Here is a 19795-nt window from a genome sequence, read left to right as displayed (position 1 = left end):
AATTTAAGTAGAACCATCTTAGTGAAGTTGTGTGGAAGATGAAGAACAATGTCCATGCTTTCAAAAGATGGCTTGAAAAGTCTCTAAGTCACCAGTGACTGGGATCTTGACACTGAATAAATAAAAGAGAAATCAGCTTGTGGTGGGACCTGAAAGAGCTCTTGACCAGTCAGCCCTTAAGGAACCAATGGCACAATTCTGTAAATTTAATATCAGGAAGGACTTCTCTTTTGAGAAGAAATTGCCAAATCTCTATTGATTTCAACATGATCAGGCTGATTTATTTCAGTCATTAGAACCGATGAGTACACGGTCTTTAATAATTTTTTGTAATTTTTTTCTCATGTAAGCGAGGTGGTATGCATCATTGTTACTGTTTTCAAATCAACACATTCTTTATGTATTTGTGATTCTGCATGAGTCCTTTAGAATGACAAAAGGTTTAGACCTTTCAGATAGGAAGCACTGTTTTAAGAATCTACTGGAGCAAACCTATGCTTCTTTTAAGTTTGCTCTGTATTGCATATGAAGGCACTATTTATTTCAATTTGCAGAAGGCACAGTGAATACTTGCCCAAATGCAGTATATTCTGTTTTGCAAGGAGTTTTGCTTTGTGATTAAGAAAATAATGCTTTTTGTACAGTACATGTGACTACAATATTACTCCCTCTGCAAAATAATTGCAGTACAAAAGCAGTTTTGTTCTTTCAATTCTTATCTAGAGATAAAACTTATCTGCACTGGTCTCACAGAGGTGAAAGTTAGCATGTGGTGGGCTACAATACCACCTATCAATATAAACCCATGACCAGACTATTTCTCAGAACTAATGAACACCAGTAGGATCTCTGCTTTATAGTGTGGTTTCCACAAAGTTAAATGCAGAGAACTTCCCCCCATGTTTTTACTGTAACTATTGAAATGGTAAAAGGAAAACATACAAGCTAAAGAAATTTGTTGCAGCTCCACATTGACTTTAGCCTGCCCTGTATTACTATGTGGGGGCTTATTTGAAATGTTCCTCTTTTTTGGTTGTACATATTAAATTATTTCCCAGTTGACTTCTTGCTGATTCTTTGCCCTCCAAAATTTGTGTTGAAAAGGCCATATTCTGCTTACCTTGCTGACTGTATACTCTTTTCAGTAAGAGTACACATGTTCAGTAAGAGTATACATGTGAATAAGAGAAGCAGAATTTGGTCCAAAGGGACTAACTAAACTTCAGCAGATGGAAAACAGTTGTGCTAATTCACAGTTCTAAAATGAACAAATGTTCCATGTCTTTTTTCCTTATTCCTGCTGGTTTTCCATTTAGATTTTTTGAGTTCTAACTGTATGCACTTTGAGTGAAGATTTGCTTTATGCATTTTTGCATCTTGTCTATATATTCTGATTTTATTTTTTTTTTAAATGAGAATTGGTACATAGTATTTGTACAGAAGTTTGTACCACATCGTCTAGAATTTCCTCATCAGTTGTAAGGAGTATTTTGGCTGTGGAAAGGCTGCAGTATTGCACGTATTAACTAGTTCCACTGTAAGTTTGTATGTATGCTGTTACTTACCTGGTAAACAAAGCTCCACTTCCAGTGCATTTTAAAGTTAATCTAATTATCAAGCAAACACTACTTTGCAGTCTCCAGAAAACTCCCCTCTTCCTCAACTGTTAGATGCAACTCTGCCATCCTGTTTTCACTAAGTCACTCTGATTTTGCTTAGTGTAAGCTGGCTCAGATGAATCACAACTAAAAAGTAACTTTATAGTAACTTTCTTGCTATAAAGCCAAACAATAAAAATATTGTTCAGAGGTAGCTTAGAATATACACCCATGCAGTGTAGCTTTCCAGTAGCTATTTAACAGACCGGGGAGTAAACAGCGCTTGGTTTCCGTGAATTCTAAACGTGGTATTTGAGCCCTAATGCGTTTGATTTGCTTCTTTCTTTTATACTTTCTCTTTATGGAGAAAGAATCATTGCAACTTAGTAGGTCATTCTCAACAGCCCAGATGGCTTTCCTCTCCATGCTAGATTGCTATGAGATCCCCTAGTCATAGTAGTCATCTACATAGGTAAGCAGCGTAAGTTACAAGAAATCAGGCTTTTGGATGTGTCTACCTCTGCTGCTCATGCTGTTGGATGTGCATTTCACGTATTTGCTCGACTCCTCATTTAATCATTCCTCTGCTGATAAGGGTTGGGGTGGAAAGCGATGGGTTTCCGCGGAGAGCTGCGACGTGTAAGCAAAAGGACTTTACAATCAAAATACAAAGAACCCGGCAGAAATGGTCAATCTCCCGACTTCACTCCCCGAATTCGACGCAAAGGCTGTGCGGAGTACGCTGCCGGCCACGGTGCTGCGCGGAGCCCTTCCTGCCGTCGGGACCCAGGCGGCGTGTGCCCTGCAGTGCCGGTAGCGGCGGGCAGGATGCGAAGCGGAGCCTCCCGCGGCCGGACTGCTGGCGTCACCACGTGCAGGCCAGATCGCGGCGCTGCTGCCGGGCCCGGGAAATAAAGGAAGCAGGGCCGTGCCGGGTGGGGGCGGGGCGGGGCCGGATGGGACAGGGCCCTGCGCGTCCCGCCCCGTGGGGGCGAGCTGCGGGCGAGGGCAGTGCGGTCGCCGCTGCTCGGGGTAGCCGCCTGCCCGCTGCCGGGCTCTGTGTGAGCGCAGGGGCTGCCCTGCTGCCTGCCTGCCTGCTTCCCTCCCTGACTCCCTCCCTCTCTCCCTCCTGCCCGCCCACTCGCCGTGTGCCGCACACCGGAGCTGCCGCCGCTGCCCGCACGCCCGCACGCCCGGCACGCGCGCTTTGCGCTCCTCTGCTGTTTCCCCGTGGGCGCCCAGGTGGCTGCGCGCCGCGGCGCTCCCTGCCCGGCCCGGCCCCGCTTGGCTCGGCACGGCCTTCCTTGTCCTGCCTGTCGGAGTCCCTCGGGCGCGGAGCCGATGGGGACCGGCGGGAGGATGCGCCTGAGCCGCGTCTGCTTCGTTTTTTACCAGCTGTGCGTGTTTTCAAGCGCGCTTGTTGCAGGTAAGTGCTTCCCTTCCGTGGGACTGAACCGAACCTCGGGGCGGTCTCCGTCCCTGCCGGATGCCGGTAGCCCCTACCTGCCAGTTACTAAGGGCCTCCACAACTCCGGCCGTCCCCGGTAACCGATGGGTGTGAAGATGCATTGCAATGTGCTTCTCTGTAACAGCAAGTAATTTTCATATGCAGCCGGCATCTCAGCAGTGCTATTTCTGGCTTGTGTAGGACGAATGTGTAAATAAAATTGCCTTATGCCTCAGTCTGGTGGAGATTATATGTACTCATACATTTATAATCATAAGCTAGTATGATGGGGATTTATGTTTACATGTGATACGTGTGTGTATTATGCAGTCATTGCTAATAATTTATTATAATTTAGTTTTATTATCATTATAGTGATGATACACCATGTGCATGCATTGGTCACTTTTATGTGCACTCACAAATGTGCAGCAGTGGGATACGTGTGCATTTGGATGCTCTTTTGCAACCAGTCTTGCAAAGCATACTGAGAAAAAGTTTGAAATTTTCCAAAAGTTTTCTTCTGTTTTTTCCTGCTAAAATAACTTTTTTTTACCTGTATGGAAAAGTTGCCAGTTTGTCTAAATGTTGAAAGTTTTGTGCAACCTTTCTGGAGGTGGTGGTTGTAAAGAGGACTATCCCCAGCTAATGGTATAAACTCAACCTCTACCTGGCCTGAATGCCATCTCTCCCTCAGTGTTTACCAGGTCTCTGGTGCATCCTAGGCCATTGAAGAGGCACACAGATACCTAGCAACTGGCCCATCTACCCTGTGTAAGGACAGGGTGAAAGGGCCAAGTAAACCCCACTGTATTTTGGGTGGCATTCTTAGTGGGCTGAGAGCCAGGAGTGCGTCTTGGAGAGGGCGTAGGGTAGGTTTCTGGCAGGTGCTGTGTGTTTCATTTAAACACAACCCATTTAAATCATTGTCTTGCCTTCCTGCAGGTCTCCATGCTTCTGAAGAAACAGAGGAATGGGAGATCATCTTCCCTTCACTGTGGAGCAGAGGCCAGCAGGAACCAGTGAGTGGCAGCAGTAGTGGCTGCAATGTTGACCCCAGCTGTGGGAAAAGAAGCAGCTCCCTTGGTGCCTCTGTGACACTCAGCCCAGGGGCTGGCAGTTCCAGGGAGGTGCGTTCGGCGTCCTCCATGGAGGGACAGGCACAGGCTTTGGAGGAGGCAGCAGAGGAAGAGAATACTGAGGATGACTACGAGTCTCAAGATTTTTACCACTGGTCCCCCCTGTCTCAGGGGTCTGGTGCTGCCTCTCAGTTGTCACCACCGTCACCACCCCCACTGCCTCCAGCAGAGGATGGAGATGAGGTGCTTCTGAGGATCCCAGCTTTTGCTCAGGAGTTTTACCTGCTGCTCAAGAGGGACAGCCGCTTCCTGGCTCCTGGCTTTGCTGTGGAGGAGCGGCTCAGGGGTGAGGACAAAAGCCCACCTGGTACTGTGCAGTTGCAACCTGAGAGAGCTTGTTTCTACAGTGGAGCTGTCCTTCGCTACCCAGGTTCCTTTGCTTCTTTCAGCACCTGTGGTGGATTGGTAAGATGACCTTGCATGCTCCATTTAAGTATCAGCTTAATTTACTGCTTTTCATTCCCATTGCTTTCCTGATGTCTTCCTTCTTTCAAAGCCTCTTGGGTCCTACCTCTGTACTTATCTTTATTTTTAACAATTTTTCCATTCATTATTTTATTATCACAGAATCACAGAATGCCAAGGGTTGGAAGGGACCTCTGAAGATCATCAAGTCCAACCCCCCTGCCACAGCAGGACAAAACTAGGGCAGGGCACTCAGAAATATGTCTAGATGGGTCTTGAAAATCTCCAGAGAAGGAGACTCCACAACTTCTCTGAGTAGCCTGGTCCAGGGTCCTGTAACCTGTAAAGAAAGAGCTGGAATTTCCTGTGCTATATCCTGAATCCATTGCCCCTTGTCATATTACAGGGCACAAAAGAGAACAAGTTGTCCCTTCCTTCTTGATGTCCAGCCCTCATATATGTCACTTCTCTCCAGACTAAAAAGTCCCAGGTTTCTCAGCCTTTCTTCGTAAGGCAGGCGTTCCAGTTCCTTAATAATCGTTGTAGCTCTCCATTGTACTCTCTCAAGTAAATCCCTGTCCCTCTTGAACTGGGGAGCCCTGAACTGGATGCAGTACTCGAGGTGAGGTCTCACTAGGGCAGAGTAGAGGGGGAGAAGAACCTCCCTTGCTCTGCTTGGCACACTCTTCCTAATGCACCTGAGGATACCATTGGTGTTCTTGTCCACAAGGGCACAGTGCTGTCCATGGATAATTTGTCCACCAGGACTCCAAGGTCCTCTCTAACAGATTGCCTCCTAACCTGTACTGGTCCATTTTGTTATTCTTTCCCAGGTGCAGGACTTTGCACTTGTTCTTGTTCAGCCTCCTCAGGTTCCTCTTGGCCTGGCTCTCCAGTCTGTCCAAATCTTGCTGAATGGTCACACAGCCTTCAGGTGAATGAGCCAGTCCTCCCAGTTTAGTTTTGTGTCATCAGCAAACTTGCTGAGAAGGCACTGTCCTTCAAGCTCGTTGATAAAGATGTTGAACAGGACTGGACCCAGCACTGATCCTTAGGGGACTCCATTGATAACCGGTCTCCAGCTGTTCTCTGCACCATTGGTCACCAGTCTTTGGGCTCTATTATGTAGCCAGTTCTTAATCCACCTCACTGTCCATTCTTCTGTCCCACATTTTCTGAGCTTTCTCACAACTCAGAATTGTTTTCAAATCCCACTTCTGCCTTTATCCTGTAAAATTTGGTGTTCTTTGTCCCATTTCCAGATACACTTTTGCCTCACAGTTCTGTAACTTTCTTTTTTGGATCTCCTTTTTATTCTTATGCTATTCTTTTTTTCAATTTCTCTCATCCTCATCCCTAATTTTACCTTGTTCTTCAATGCATGCCTGTAATTAGTTTACTGTGCTCACTGTCTTTTCTTTCCCCTATATAATCAACTCTTCTCTAGTCCATCTGAAATACATTTGTTCCTCATTCTCATCGTTTATTCTAAAGTTATCTTTCTGATCTGTGTTGTCTTCCTAGCCTCTACCTCTCTGTTTCCAGACTGCTCTGTCTTTCTGACTTCTACCAATATTTTAGCCTGCATTCTCATCTTCATATTCCTTTTCTTTCATTCATAGAATCATAGAAAGTTAGAGGTTGGAAGGGACCATGAAGTATCATCTAGTCCAACCCCCCCTGACAAAGCAGGGCCACATACAGGAGGTCATACAGGAACATGTTCAGGTGGCCTTTGAATGTCTCTAGGGAAGGAGACTCCAAGGGAAGGATTCCTTGGATTCCTTTGGCCTTTTTTCTCTGCCTCACAGCTTCCCACATGTGGCAACTGGATTTGAGACTCCATACCCTTCTTTCAGTTCCTCCACAGAAGTATGTGATGAGTTTGTTCCCAGCAGAAACACTAGTACAGTCAGACCTTTTGGATTGTTATTACTTCTGTGGCATACCTCCTGTATTAAAAAAAAAAAAAAATCGCCTGCTATAATTTCTGCTGGATCAATTGTAATTTTTTACCAGATAAAGACCAGACTTGAGCATGCTGACAAGAGTGGTGATTCAGTAAGCTTCAGTCCCAGGGTAATTGGGAGTGGGTGGAAAGACTAGAATGCAGCTGACGTGATATAAAATGCTGGCAGGATTTAAAACACAAACCATTATTACTACTAATATTCTGATTTTTGGCCTTTATATAGCATCATAAGTGCACATGCCTGCAACACTTTACAGAATATAGAATACAAACAATAATAGTAATAGAGTGAGCTAACATCAACATGAACCTGTTTTTTTGGGGTCTCTAGACAAATGAAAATCACCACAGCCACATGATCAAAGTTTTTTGTATTTCTTTCTGAATTTGAACATATAAATTGTGTCATTGTTGATTCATGAAATTATCCCTTCCTGGTTTTTATTTGCATGGATCACAAGTGAAACTTGTGGTCAAGTTTCATGGATCATAAGTGGAACTTAGAAAGTGGACTTACTCAAAAGTCAAAACCCATACTATGAAGTAGACATCAAACAAAATACTTGCCGTCCCTCCTGCAAAGTGAATCAGCTGTTTCACACAATTCTTTAAGTTGTTGGCATTAAATTATTTATGTTTTGGCATATTTTCCAAACATGGTAACAGAAAATGTGGAGAGAAATACTGTAAGTCAACTGAAGATGGTTTGAAAGCAATGAGAGATTTTTTTTATCTGGTGGAGAAGCATTTGACTCTTCTGCTCTTTGTTAAGAATTTTACTTTCTTCTGTCGGTAAAATCAGGTTAGTAAAGATCTTTGGAAAGAAGTTGGTTGAGATATTTATCACATATGTCTGCTCAGAAGTGATGTACATTATTGCAACTGACTTTATTATAAATTGAAATTCATTGTTTAACTATACCCCAGTTCCCTAGGAGCCCCATTAGTAATTTCTGAAGCAGATTTTTCCTAGGAATATCAACTTAACTCCCAGCTTACTGGCTGTCTTAGCATCCATATATTCAGAACATGTTCTCCATTCAGAAGGCTTCAGCTGGAATCTATAAACTATCCTGTAGTATCCAAGTAGAACTGGATATCAACTTTTGTTGATATTGACTGGTCTTATGATCCTCAACTGCATGGCCTTGTTTGAACTGAAATAGTTAGGCAGCTGTACTTCCTGAGAGTGTTGCTGTATCAGGCACATAGTTAAAAAAAAGCAGGTGTTATTATATCAGTGCATAACAGATCTTAAGTTACTTTTCATTCTTTGTTCAGTAATTTCTTGGGCTCTATGACATACATAACTTGATCTGTTTCCATGAGTCTAGAAAGATCATCATACATATATTGCATATTCCACCCTGTTTTTTCTAGGCCTTGCCCTGCAAAAAGAGCCAAGCAATATTTCAAACTACATTTAGTCTTCTAAAATGAAAAAATTAATTGAAACTTAAACCTACAAATATTTTATTGCAGTTACCTCAATTGCGATTTATTTTTGCATTTTAAATATGAAGACATTTCAGAAAAATATGGTATGAATGTTTTAGATACATGCTCATTTCAAAGACTTGCAGATTTTGGGCTATATTTATTAGGCCGCATACACTTCGGAAAGCTGGTAGGCAGCTTAGATTCCACTCTGCAATTTGTATTTTTAGTGTGAAATAGAGCATCTCTGTCAAACAACAAGACTTCCACGATTCTGCTGTCTAGCTAGCAGACTTGTAGTGAATCTCTTTATTCACTGGGGAATGTAACTGTAGTCTGACAGACAGCAGTGATTTTGCCACAGAGGGGGATGGACGGAAAAGTGTAAAGGCCAAAAGAAAAGGTTGGCCATCATGTGCAGGGACATGTGTAATCATTGTAATGCATGTAATCATTTGTAATGCATGGCAGTACAGATGTGTGGCTACTGCTATCATAGGACTAGTTTTGTCAAAAGATACCAGGTCATTAATGAAATTTTAAAAAGGCCTTGAAGGAGATAGCTGTGCTATTCAAGTTTGGATATTGGCTTTGGTTGCTTCTAAAGGCACAAAGAGACCTGATGTGCCAGTGACATTCAGGAAACTGAAAAAATATTTGCGTAGTAGTTTTAGCTACTTCTATTTATTTCAGTTCAGGCATAAAGATAATAATTTTATTACAGATGGTAGGTAGAAATGCATGGACTGTCTAGAAATTCCATCAGTGTGGCCTTGGTATAATCTCAAAGCTCATATGACCAGTAACAGCGGCCGTATCCAAGGTAAAACTCTTCTGTGTTGTTACATCCTTCTGTAGCTCAATAGTATCCCTGAGTGTGTTTTGTGATTCTGCACTGCTTCTGCAAGGTTATTAAGAAGAGTTTTCCAAGACTTCTCCATCTGTAATGCTTACTGCCTGCTTGTTCATTGATAGTCAAATAGCAGGATGTAAGCAGTCTTACTGATGACAGTGTGGTATGTAGAGACTGAAAGTGATGTGTTGTAGAGATGGATCGTTAATTATTTAAATGGCCTTTTATATTGCTTGCTTTTATTTTGCCTTAGTATTTTAAATAAGAAAAAAAAAAGCCTGTCAATGTTGCTGAGCAGTTTTACTTGTAACTAATAATATATATGTTAGAAATGCTAGTGCTTTTATACTATTCTGCAGGGCAAACTTACTGTGGATTTAAGATTAAGAAATATGGCTAGTGGTTCTTTACCAATGATCTACTCTGCTTCTCAGTACTGAGTTGCTTTGAGTAGTTCTCTATGGCTGTGTGGTGACAATCAAGGGTTTCCTCAATGTTTCTTTTACTTTTTAAATGAAGCCATGTGCAATAAATAGAGAACAGCTAGGTAGAGAAAGGATTTGACTGTCTTTGTAGACCTAAAGCAATGGGGTATATTTAGATTGTTAGGAAGTGCAGAGAGGAGGAAATGTATGCACAGAGTATGGAGAGGAGAATGAAGCTCCATACAGCTGTGCTGTGCATTGTGACACTTAGCAACTTGTCTAAAAGAACCCATGTGGAGAGCTGCCTAAGCAGACAAGATTGCCAGATGGTGTAATTCACTGTAGAGTAGCTTCAAAATTTGTATGTGTGCCTCTGTATTTTTCAGGGTGTAAAATAGTCAATAGCATATTTATAGTTACTGAAATCTCTGAGGAGTCAGTGCCAAATACTATTTGCTGTGAAAATTAACATACCTTTTCCCAGGAACTCAAGCATGAGCATGTCAATACATCAGCTTTCTCTAGAGAATTGTATTGTACATTTATTAGGCCTCATTGCCATCAACAAGCAGGTGTATAAAAATATGATCAAAAGTTTATATGCAGATAGTTGCAGATTTTCTCCAGCTGTTAAAAATACATTTAAAGAGCATTATCCAAAGCAATGCTGCCAGCATCAGCAAAATAATGGATGTCAGTAATTCTATGTTTGGTTCTGTGTACAGAGAGGTGCTAAATATCATTGGACAACAACATTTTAACTAATACTTCCAATGTTAATGCCTACTTTCACAATAAAACTGAAATAAATTATGATATGTAAAAAACTATGTGCCTTCTTTGGCTAATGTAAAATTTGTATGGTACTTCAGTGTCACTGCTTAATGCTGGGCCAGCAATTAGCTGAAGGACAGATGCACTCTATGGATCTCCTTCTCCTTCCTGATAAAGAAAGAGGAGTAAATAAGGGGGGACACTTATGGATTGGAAACTAAACTACAGGGCATTAATGAAACAGTAATGATAAAAAAGGAAAAATTATTAAATATATACAAATATACATGAAAAGAATCCCATGTTGCTCCTCGCCTTCCCTGCAATAACACATCAGCGCTGGAAAAGTGCCAGGCTGGGCTCCAGGAAGGAAGGAAGGAAGGAAGGAAGGAAGGAAGGAAGGAAAGGAAGGAAGGGTCTTTATCTGGTCAATTTTGGTCACCTGTCTTGTCTGCCTCTCTCTAAAGGGACACCTTTGCAGGTGGGACCCCTTTACTCCCGTTCTCTCTTCGGAGCTTAAGATGTTCCTCAGAACTGAGAAGTGTTCTTGGTTCTGCATAGAGTTCTCTAGCAGTAACTATAGACATCAAGCATTGTCAGTCCTAGAAGCAGACACTGACTGAGAAACTTGCTGTTAGTTTCAGTAGGGACAGCTACTTAGAAGAGACTTAACTGAAAGCAGAATGACAAGATAGAAAATATGTTCTATCCTGGCCCAAACCAGGACACTTGGTAAGATTTGAAAAAAAAACAAACTGAGCACCTTTACAGGAAGTTTATGATTTTTTTTATTTCTGACACAAACTGTGTTTTGAAGATTAGTACTATTAATCCATCATGTGTCATTCACTTAATTTTAGTTTAAAATATTTTAGATTTTTGAGGCTATTCTTAAATCATATGATCCTTTAATTCAGGGCACATAATAGAACTTCTACAAAACTGGAGTATTTGTACCCATCCACTGAAGATAGTCTGACTCTAGAAGTTGTCTTATAACAAGCAGAATGAAATTATATTAGAACAGTAGTGATTAAATAAAATATCTTCTAGATTGCAAAGGTTCTGTGTAGAGTCACTTTTGAGGACGTTTGTTTTGACATCCTTCTTCATAGAGAAGCATTGTAACCACAGTGTTTGAACATTTTTATGTGGAAAAACTCCCAATAGATTTCAGTTACACTTCCTACGCTTCCTACTACACTCTCAATGAGAGTAGTGTCTGACATGGCGAGTATACTTGAATTTTTGGACAGCTTGGACAGTTTTAAGGAGCTGTACTGAACTTCTGCCTTTTGGTTGTATAGCTTCTTCCAGTGGCAGTGCAATACTTAACCTGCTGCAGCTCCTTTCCCAGCATAGGCTGAGACTTATCTGAAATGCATAGACTGTGTACATTGGGTGAGAGTTGTGAGCCCTGGCATTTTTTTGTGCAATGCACATGAAAGGTGAATCTTTGCTCTTGTGAACATCCCTGCTTTTGTGGGACTCTTAGAGTAGGTGGTCAGGAGCAACTCGTAGCCTTCATAAATTGCCCTGGAAAGCTGTGCTATTACTGATAGTGAGCTCTTGGTGTAAACCTCTGAGACTTCTTAACAGATTTCTTGGGTTCAGTCAGGCTGGACAGTGCCTACACCACTACACTTTCTGAAGTATATAGTACCAGCATACAAGCTTGATATGGGTTAAATCCCAAGCCTCTTTAAAACAAACAAACAAAAAAAATAGTACCCCCGTGTCCCCACTTCAGTGATATTGCAGTTACACGTCTGTATTGAGTAACTTTCATACCAGATGCTTTTCAAAAACAAACTGGAGAAAATTACAGCTTCTTTTGTGCTGAGATTAAGTATTAGGAAACAAAGATTACCAACAATTTTTCATGAAAGAAGGAAGAAAATAAGATTGTTAGCAATATTCATGATCCCATTGAGCACAGACACTAAAGTTTGACATTGTAGAAGAAGATTATGACATAAATAGTATTATCTTTAGAGGCTTCAGGGATGAAGTACGCACTCCTTCCTTCTGTACACCCAGCCTCCTGGGATCTTTAAATGAAAGAGAGAACACATGAAAATATGTGTTTAGATGCACTCTTTTTAATTCTTAGGGACTAAGAAAGAAAGATGAGATAAATCACAGGTTTTTTTGAGACTTTTTCAGATACCTTTTAGAACATTAATTTCTTAACACAGTCTGCCTACTGTTACATTGCAAGTTTGTTAAGTTAAACTTTGTTGAAAGATTTTTGACTGAGGATGTCAATTAAACTTGGACACCAGAGTGAAAAGAGTAGATGTGTTTTACTGTTGCTAACCAAATAATACAACCAAATAAAACAAAAAGCATGCAATAAGAAAAATACAGAACAAAACACATTAAGCAGGGGCTGATGCATCTTCCTCTAGAACATGCTTATCTGATGGGTTTTTTTAAATCTCTGTATTAAAATTCTCGTATTATAATCTCACTTTGAACATCTAATGAAGCACAACTGAAAACACAGTGAATAAGAGAAAATTAAAATCAAGAAAATTACTCCAGCAGCTGGAATAATCAGCATGTATGTACAAGCAAACATTACTTCATCCTACCTCATCAGCCAAGTCAGTTCCAAACAGAACTACTAAATATGTTTGGTTTTTTGTTTTTGTTTTTTTGTTTGTTACTTGTTTGGGGTTTTTTCTTGTTGCTTTGTTTTTTATAAAGAAAGGGGGTACTGAGTATGATCACTTCAAATGTTTAACCAGTATCATGAAGAACCATAATCCAATGAAGTGCTGTGTTCTGTGCTAAAGGACTAAACCCTCTTTTTTCTCCATTTTTCTTCTTGAGCTATGATGCTGCAGTTAGTTGCTATTAATATTTGTCTTTCTGGATGAAACATCATTTGGTTGGATTTTTGTTTTGTGTATCTGAGAACTTTTGCTAAATGAAGGGTAACTTTTAAGCACAGGAACAGTGATGTTGCTGAAAAGTTTAGAAAATCAGTTTTGATTAAAACTTAGATTCTATTTGAACTATAATGATGTGTGTTTCCTTCAGTATTAAATAGTGTGGCATAGTATGTGAGATGCTGGGCTAAGATGACTCAGATCATGTGGTAATGATTCCTTTCTTCTAAGAACTATTCTGTAATCATGTAATCACTTAATCTTAAAGGTTTCATTTTATGACTCCAATCCTGTTTATAATGGCCTGCTGTTTTCCTAAACTTTTTAGTTTCAGTATAAATACTTCCTTTGAAATATTTTTCCAAGCCAAAATTAGAAATTAGAAATATACTATGTCCAGAGTAGCTTTATATGGACAGAAAAGCCACTGCCATCATATTACAAAAGTCATGGCAGTCTGGTAAAGTACCTGCTGACTGGAAAAGGGGAAATAAAACCCTATTTTCAAAAATGGAAAAAAAGAAGACCCAGAGAACTACAGACCAGTCAGTCTCACCTCTGTGCCTGGCAAGATCATGGAGCAGATCCTCCTGAAGGCTCTGATAAGGCAAGCAGATAACAAAGGGGTGATTGGTGACAGCCAACAGGGCTTCACTAAGAGTCCTGCCTGACTAGTTTGGTGGCCTTCTACAGTGGCGTCACAGCCTCGGTGGAGAAAGGCAGAGCAACAGACATCATCTTACGTGGACTTCTGCGAAGCATGTGACAGTGTCCTGCACAACATTCTGATCTCTAAACTGGAACAATGTGGATTCAATAGATGGACCATTTGTTGGATAAGGAACTGGCTGGATGGTCACACCCAAGGAGTTGTGATTGATGGCTCAGTGTCCAAGTGGAGCCGTGTCATGAGTGGTGTTCCTCAAGGGTCAGTGCTTGGGCCACTACTGTTTAACATCTTTATCAGCAACATAGACAGTGGAATTGAATGCTCTCTCAGCTAATGACACCAAACTGTGTGGTGAAGTCAACACACTGGAGGGAACGGATGGATACCATCCAGAGGGACCTTGACAGGCTCAATAAGTGGACTTGTGCAAACTGCATGAATTTCAACAAGGCCAACTGCAAGGTTCTGCACCTGGGTCAAGGCAGTCTCATGCACAAATACAGGTTGGGAGGAGACAAGACTTGAGGAGCAGATTTGAGGAGAAGAGCTTGGTGGGGGGGTGGTGGACCAGAAGCTTAACATGACCTGACAGTGTGTACACTTGTAGCCCAAGAAGCCACCTGTGTCCTGGGCTGCGTCTGTGTCCAGTTCTGGAGTCCCCAGCATAAGAAGGACATAGTGACCTTGAATGTGTCCAGAGGAGAGCCACTAAAATGATCAGAGGGCTGGAGCACCTCCTCTCTGAAGACAGGCTGAGGAAGTTGGGGTTATTCATCTTTGAGAAGAGGAGGTTCTGAGGTCACCTTATAGCAACCAACCACTGTCTCAAGGGAGCCTCCAAGAAAGCTGGGGTAGGGCGTTTTACATAGGTGTGCAGTGACAGGAAAATGGGAAATGGTTTAAAACTTGAAGAGGGAAGATTTAGGTTATATATTCTTCCTGTGAGGTTTGTGAGACACTGGAACAGGTTGCCCAAGGAATTTGTGGCTGCCCCTTCCCTGGAACTGTTCAGGGGCAGGTTGGATGGGGCCTTGAGCAACCTGGTCTAGTGGTATCCCTGCCTGTGCAGGGAGGTTGGAACTAGATAATCCTTAAGGGCCCTTCCAACCCTATCCATTCTGTGATTAAAAAAAAAAATTGGGACTTGACATCTCTGCCCACCATAATTAGTAAGTATAAAATTATCAAGGTTATTTTGCAAGATAAAAAAATGAGTCGATAAATCAGAAAAACTGAGTAAGCCCATGAGTTAGTAAAGTTTTTGCATTAATTAAATTAGTAAAGTTTACACAGCAGTGTACACTTCACAGCAGTGTACTAGCAACAATGTGAAATGTGCTGAGCACATATACGTGTGTGTTATATTGCATATCCAGACAGTAGTTGATGAAACTTTTAAAAACCAATAGCTCAAAATATCTATATTAAATTTTAAATCAGATGTACACCACTTGAGCATTAGCAGTTAGTTAACCTTATGTTGTTAACCTGTCATTGTCTGACCATCTGGTTTTCTTGGTTATTTCTGTTGCTTCTAATAATGACATAAAAAAGCAAAGTCATATTATCTGGAAGGGAAAGAGGGAAGAGCATTTCTAGGGTTAATTGAACAATATGTTGAGAATGGTAAATCAATATCATAACATCAGTTGCTAGTAATACCAACATCTGCACTTAAGTGAATAGAAGCAAAAAATTTTTGGAAGCCTGTACTGTCAATTATTTTCTTGAGTCTACCAGTACTTCAGAATTATTTTTTTTAATGAGTTTTGCATTCAAAAATAGAAAAATGTGCACCAAACTGACTTATGAAGTGATTTGTTCTCTGTGTTTATCCTCCGCCTGTTGCATATGCTTCTTCTATGAGTTGAGCTGTCCAAGCATAAATTCTCATCAGATGTGAGAAGTTTTAACTGGGTTAAGACAAGTCAAGCTTATTTAGGGAGCAGTATGTTAATGAAAATACATGTATTTCTGCACATGATGTTTATTCATCTGGGGACAATTTTTTTATTATTCATTACAGAGTAAATGTCCTGTTACATCCCTCTGGGCTTAAGGGAGTGCTGGCTGGGAGACATGCCCAAGTAATGGCTAGACCCATTACAGTAATGTCATCTTTTTATATAAAATTTTAAACTTTGCATCAGATGTACTTAAGTGTTTTTCTTCTGAAGATGGGAGACAGGGGAAAAAAGGGATATGATAAGGGACAAAATAAAGCTGAATGCTCGCTACTCTGGGGTACAGCAATGGGTGAAAAGTGAGTTCTTGGTTTTGGTATGTGCAGGGAACATGAAGGTAGGCTTCATGTATATATATCCTCAGGACTTAAAAATATTTAATAGTGGTCTTGCTTATTTTGCTTTTTAAAAATACTGTCTAAACATAAGGTGTTAGGATCTATGCTTCTGTTGTAAACTCTTCGTGAAATTCTTCTAACAGGCAATTTTAAAAATCTTCCTCTATTTTAGATGTACAACTGAGTTGCAAGTTAGGGAATAGAAAGTTGATTAGTTGATCTTATGCCTTACCTCATCTTTTTTGTCCCTTTATGACATAAATTGATCTCATTCCAAATATTTATGAAGTCACACATAAGGGGAGTGTAGGAGCTTAGAGTCAGAGCATTTATAGACTAAAAATTAGTTTTCCAATTTCTTGCAGGTAGTCTTTGCATGTTTCCCTTTTTCTGATCACCTATTTCTTCTGTAGTGACCTATCCAAGGATGCATAATAACCAAGATTTCTTCAGTGTCCCTTAGGGCTCTTTTTAGCTTTTAATACAGAACTGTTTGCATTGGGAAGGATGAAAGGAAATAATTCCTTTCTTATTTCAATTTGGGTGATAAATCTTTTGCTTGTTTCATAGAAATGAATTTGCTTAAAAGTGATCAGTCAGACTGATGTTTCCTGCTTCAAGATGCTAATACCATAAGTCCATTCTGTTCACTACTTGTATTCTTACTCACATAAATCTCTCTACCTTTTTATAAAAACAGAAAAATCCTTCTTCAGAAGTAGATTATTTTTTTCTTTTGGTTAAAATAATAGTTCTTGCCAAGAATTTAGCTACTGTTCCTTCTTTCATGAGGGCAGCAGAAACTTAGTTTCTATGTGAAACAAAAAGTGAGTTAATATTTTGTATCTTTTTCTCAAAAAAGGGAAGAAGAATATAGGCTTCTAAGTTAAAAATTAAAAACTATGTGTAGTTTGGAAAAAGCTTAGATATGAATTTCAGTTAGAATGGGAGTCATAGATGTTTATGGCTTCTATATATTCTAACTTTTTTAAGCAGTGTGAATCTAAAATGATAAAAAATTGTGAGTCTTATTTTAAACGTACTACTTCTGGATTCATATAATTCTAGACAGAAACAAAAACCTAAGCATAACTATATTTTGTAGGTGGACTAACTCGATTTGTTGCATTGTATTTCTGTGTCCATAAATATAATTTATTTTCCTTTCATGAAAATTAATTTCTATGGTTGGTAGTTTTGGCAAGTTGTAGAGTTGAACAAAGGTGAGTTTCATGGAGTACTGCCTTGAAATAAGTAGTCTTTGAATACAATTCAACCCCTCTCAGAAATAAACCAAACTAATGAAGCAGTGGATAGATATTTCAGTAAGGATCAGTAGAGAATAAATTTCTCTACTGGCAGTCATGGGCAGATTTTGGAGCTGTGCCACATTCTTCTATGAACGCACATTGAGTTGAACAGTGATAGCTCATTGTTCAGTATTACACATGATTGAATCAATTTAAACTTGAATCCCTTGTATTTCTCTTTTTTTGGTACTAGTCTAGGTGTTTCCTCTAATGTAGATTACATACACGGTTGCTGGTATTTTCTCTTTAAATTTCTCAGCGTAGAATGCTTTGTGCTCATCATTTGCCTACCATTACATTTTTTCCAGCATAAAGTAGCATTACGGATTCTGATAGGATTAAATACAGCCTTGCACTAAATAAGTAGGGTTAATGCAGTATCATTAGGTAAGGTACAACAGTTTGATTGATACTCCAAAAAAGTTGGTTTTAGTCTTTCAACAAGAAGTGCTAAAATTCCTTATAATTACACCAAAGTGATGTAAACATATCTTACAAAGCACTAAGTCTTCAATTGCAAGGGTATTTACTATAGATGATATATCCATAGGTGTTCCTTTTATATAACTAGTGGACTAGTCATGTTTAGCTATGCAAAGGGGCTTTGTTACACAACACTTGTAATTACTGAAAAGTTTTTGTGTAATTAATCATCTGGAATATCACTAAACCAGTTCATTATAAAGAATTTTTAACTTAAGTTTTATGGAATAATTTTTTTTTTTTAAATCCTGACTTACTTTAGCAAAATCTGTTGTGTTTATTCTGGAGAGGGTATACGGTTGGGGTTCTGAATTTATTTTTTTTAATAGTAAATCAGTGGTGGTGTTCCATTCAGTGATGATAACATGATAGACATAATTTACAGGTTCGGTGGCCATTTTAAAAATGGATTTTAATGCCAGTTACAATCTGAATTATGCAAGTAAAGGGCTGTACCATGGCTTGTTCAAGTATAATTGTATCTTAGTTTTCAGCTTGATTGTATTTTATTGTTGATCTGTCCTTGGCTTAGCATTGAGTGCTGCTCCAGCATACTTTTGGAAGCAAAAGAAAGTAAGTCTTTCCAGAACATTTCAGGCAACAGACAAAAACCATCTTTATTAATTAGCCAGTTAATGCATGCTCCAACAATGGAGCTGAACTCATACTAGCCACACAAAACATTTATTTAATGTATGATTGTCTGGGGGACAAGATGAAGATTTGTCACCTTTGAATTTTTTCCTTTGGTTTAGCAGCCTTGGTAGTTGGTTAATTTTTCCTTTTGTAATTGTAGTTATTTCCTTTAGTTCATTTCTATACTGTGCTTAAATCAGTGGGAGCTCTGATCATTGTGTTTTTGGTGAACTAATCTGAAGACATACCGTGGTGAGTTGCTGTATTATTACTGTGTCTTCCATCTTATTGAAACATATGTCTACATGAAAAGGAGAACTCAAAAATAAAAAATTAATTTTCTAGTGAACTATTGAAATAATTCTTTTTATAAAAATGTTTTTTATTGTAGTTGGCCATTTAAAGCTGCAAGTAAGAAAGTTTGTTCTCTTAGTAGAAGAATAAATTCCATTTAATTAAATTGATCGCTCATTAGTAATACTTTTATTCAAGTGGAGAAGGACAAGCCAGGTGGCCATTTAATTGCTTTTGCACTGATCTTGCCTTCTAGTTTGCTTCTCTTTACTATCTCTAGCTCCATTTATTAATTACTATTTAAAAAATAAATTAATTTTCTAAGATAAAGATATAGGCAGTGAAATTTTTCTGCACACCGTAAAATCAGAATGTTGATTATATAACATAGCTTTATATTTACTATCACAGCACTACCATTGATCTAAATGAAATTCAAATCAGTGATACAAATTAGATCACTGGCATGAAATCAGATCTGGATCTGTCACATCCCACCAGGTAGATCCTGGTAGATTTCCCCAGAGGCTCTGTTTTGGTTAATCTCTTTTAACAACTCATTCAGTGAACACTGAGATGCCAGAGCTTGACATCTTCACTTGAGCTTCTTCAACTAAGGTGGTGGCATTATGTATGATACGTTTAAATTTAACATTCCAGAGACTCTTTGTTAGTCAAGCAGTATCACCTCCAAAGCTAAGTGGCTCTGTATGATCATTTTTGGGCCTTTCTATTCCTGTAAATTTAGTTTTCAAAAGCATTTTGTAGTCCAATGGCTCAAAAATTTCAAAGAAAATATGTTTTCAAGCATGAGAGCTATTGTCTGACCTATAATATAATAGTTTGGTATTTCGGCTCCATTTCTTGCCCAGTTAGGACACTCATTGGACAGCCTCACCTAGTGACGTGATCACTGGGAAGAGACTGTAAGGAATAAAACACAAGATGGGTGAAAAGAAGGAATACCCAAACCATACCTTAGTCCAGCATGATTCTCTAATGCTAAATAGGAATAGAACTTTCCATTTGAGCATTCCCATGCTATTCCCAAATAAGCTGGGTATATATTGGTTTTGCAGATACACTGATCTGTAAGGTTTAAAATGCTAATAACAGGATTGGTGTTCAAGGGTGTATCCTTGTAGTGGATAAT

At 39.5% G+C, this 19795-nt stretch overlaps 1 protein-coding gene across 1 annotated transcript in view; it reads left to right on the top strand.

Moving 5' to 3' along the window:
* Positions 1 to 2740: 2740 nt before the first annotated feature.
* ADAMTS19 (ADAM metallopeptidase with thrombospondin type 1 motif 19) overlaps positions 2741 to 19795 on the top strand; it is a 113624-nt gene continuing 96569 nt past the window's right edge. Inside the window, exons 1-2 of the mRNA XM_008503354.2 lie at positions 2741 to 3024; positions 3991 to 4589. Of these exons, the coding sequence (XP_008501576.2) occupies positions 2940 to 3024; positions 3991 to 4589 (684 nt within the window). The 5' untranslated portion in view covers positions 2741 to 2939. The remainder of the gene's footprint in view (positions 3025 to 3990; positions 4590 to 19795) is intronic.

This window comes from Calypte anna, chromosome Z, assembly GCF_003957555.1.
Source record: "Calypte anna isolate BGI_N300 chromosome Z, bCalAnn1_v1.p, whole genome shotgun sequence".
Taxonomy (NCBI): domain Eukaryota; kingdom Metazoa; phylum Chordata; class Aves; order Apodiformes; family Trochilidae; genus Calypte; species Calypte anna.
This window is presented reverse-complemented; position numbering and strand designations above follow the sequence as displayed.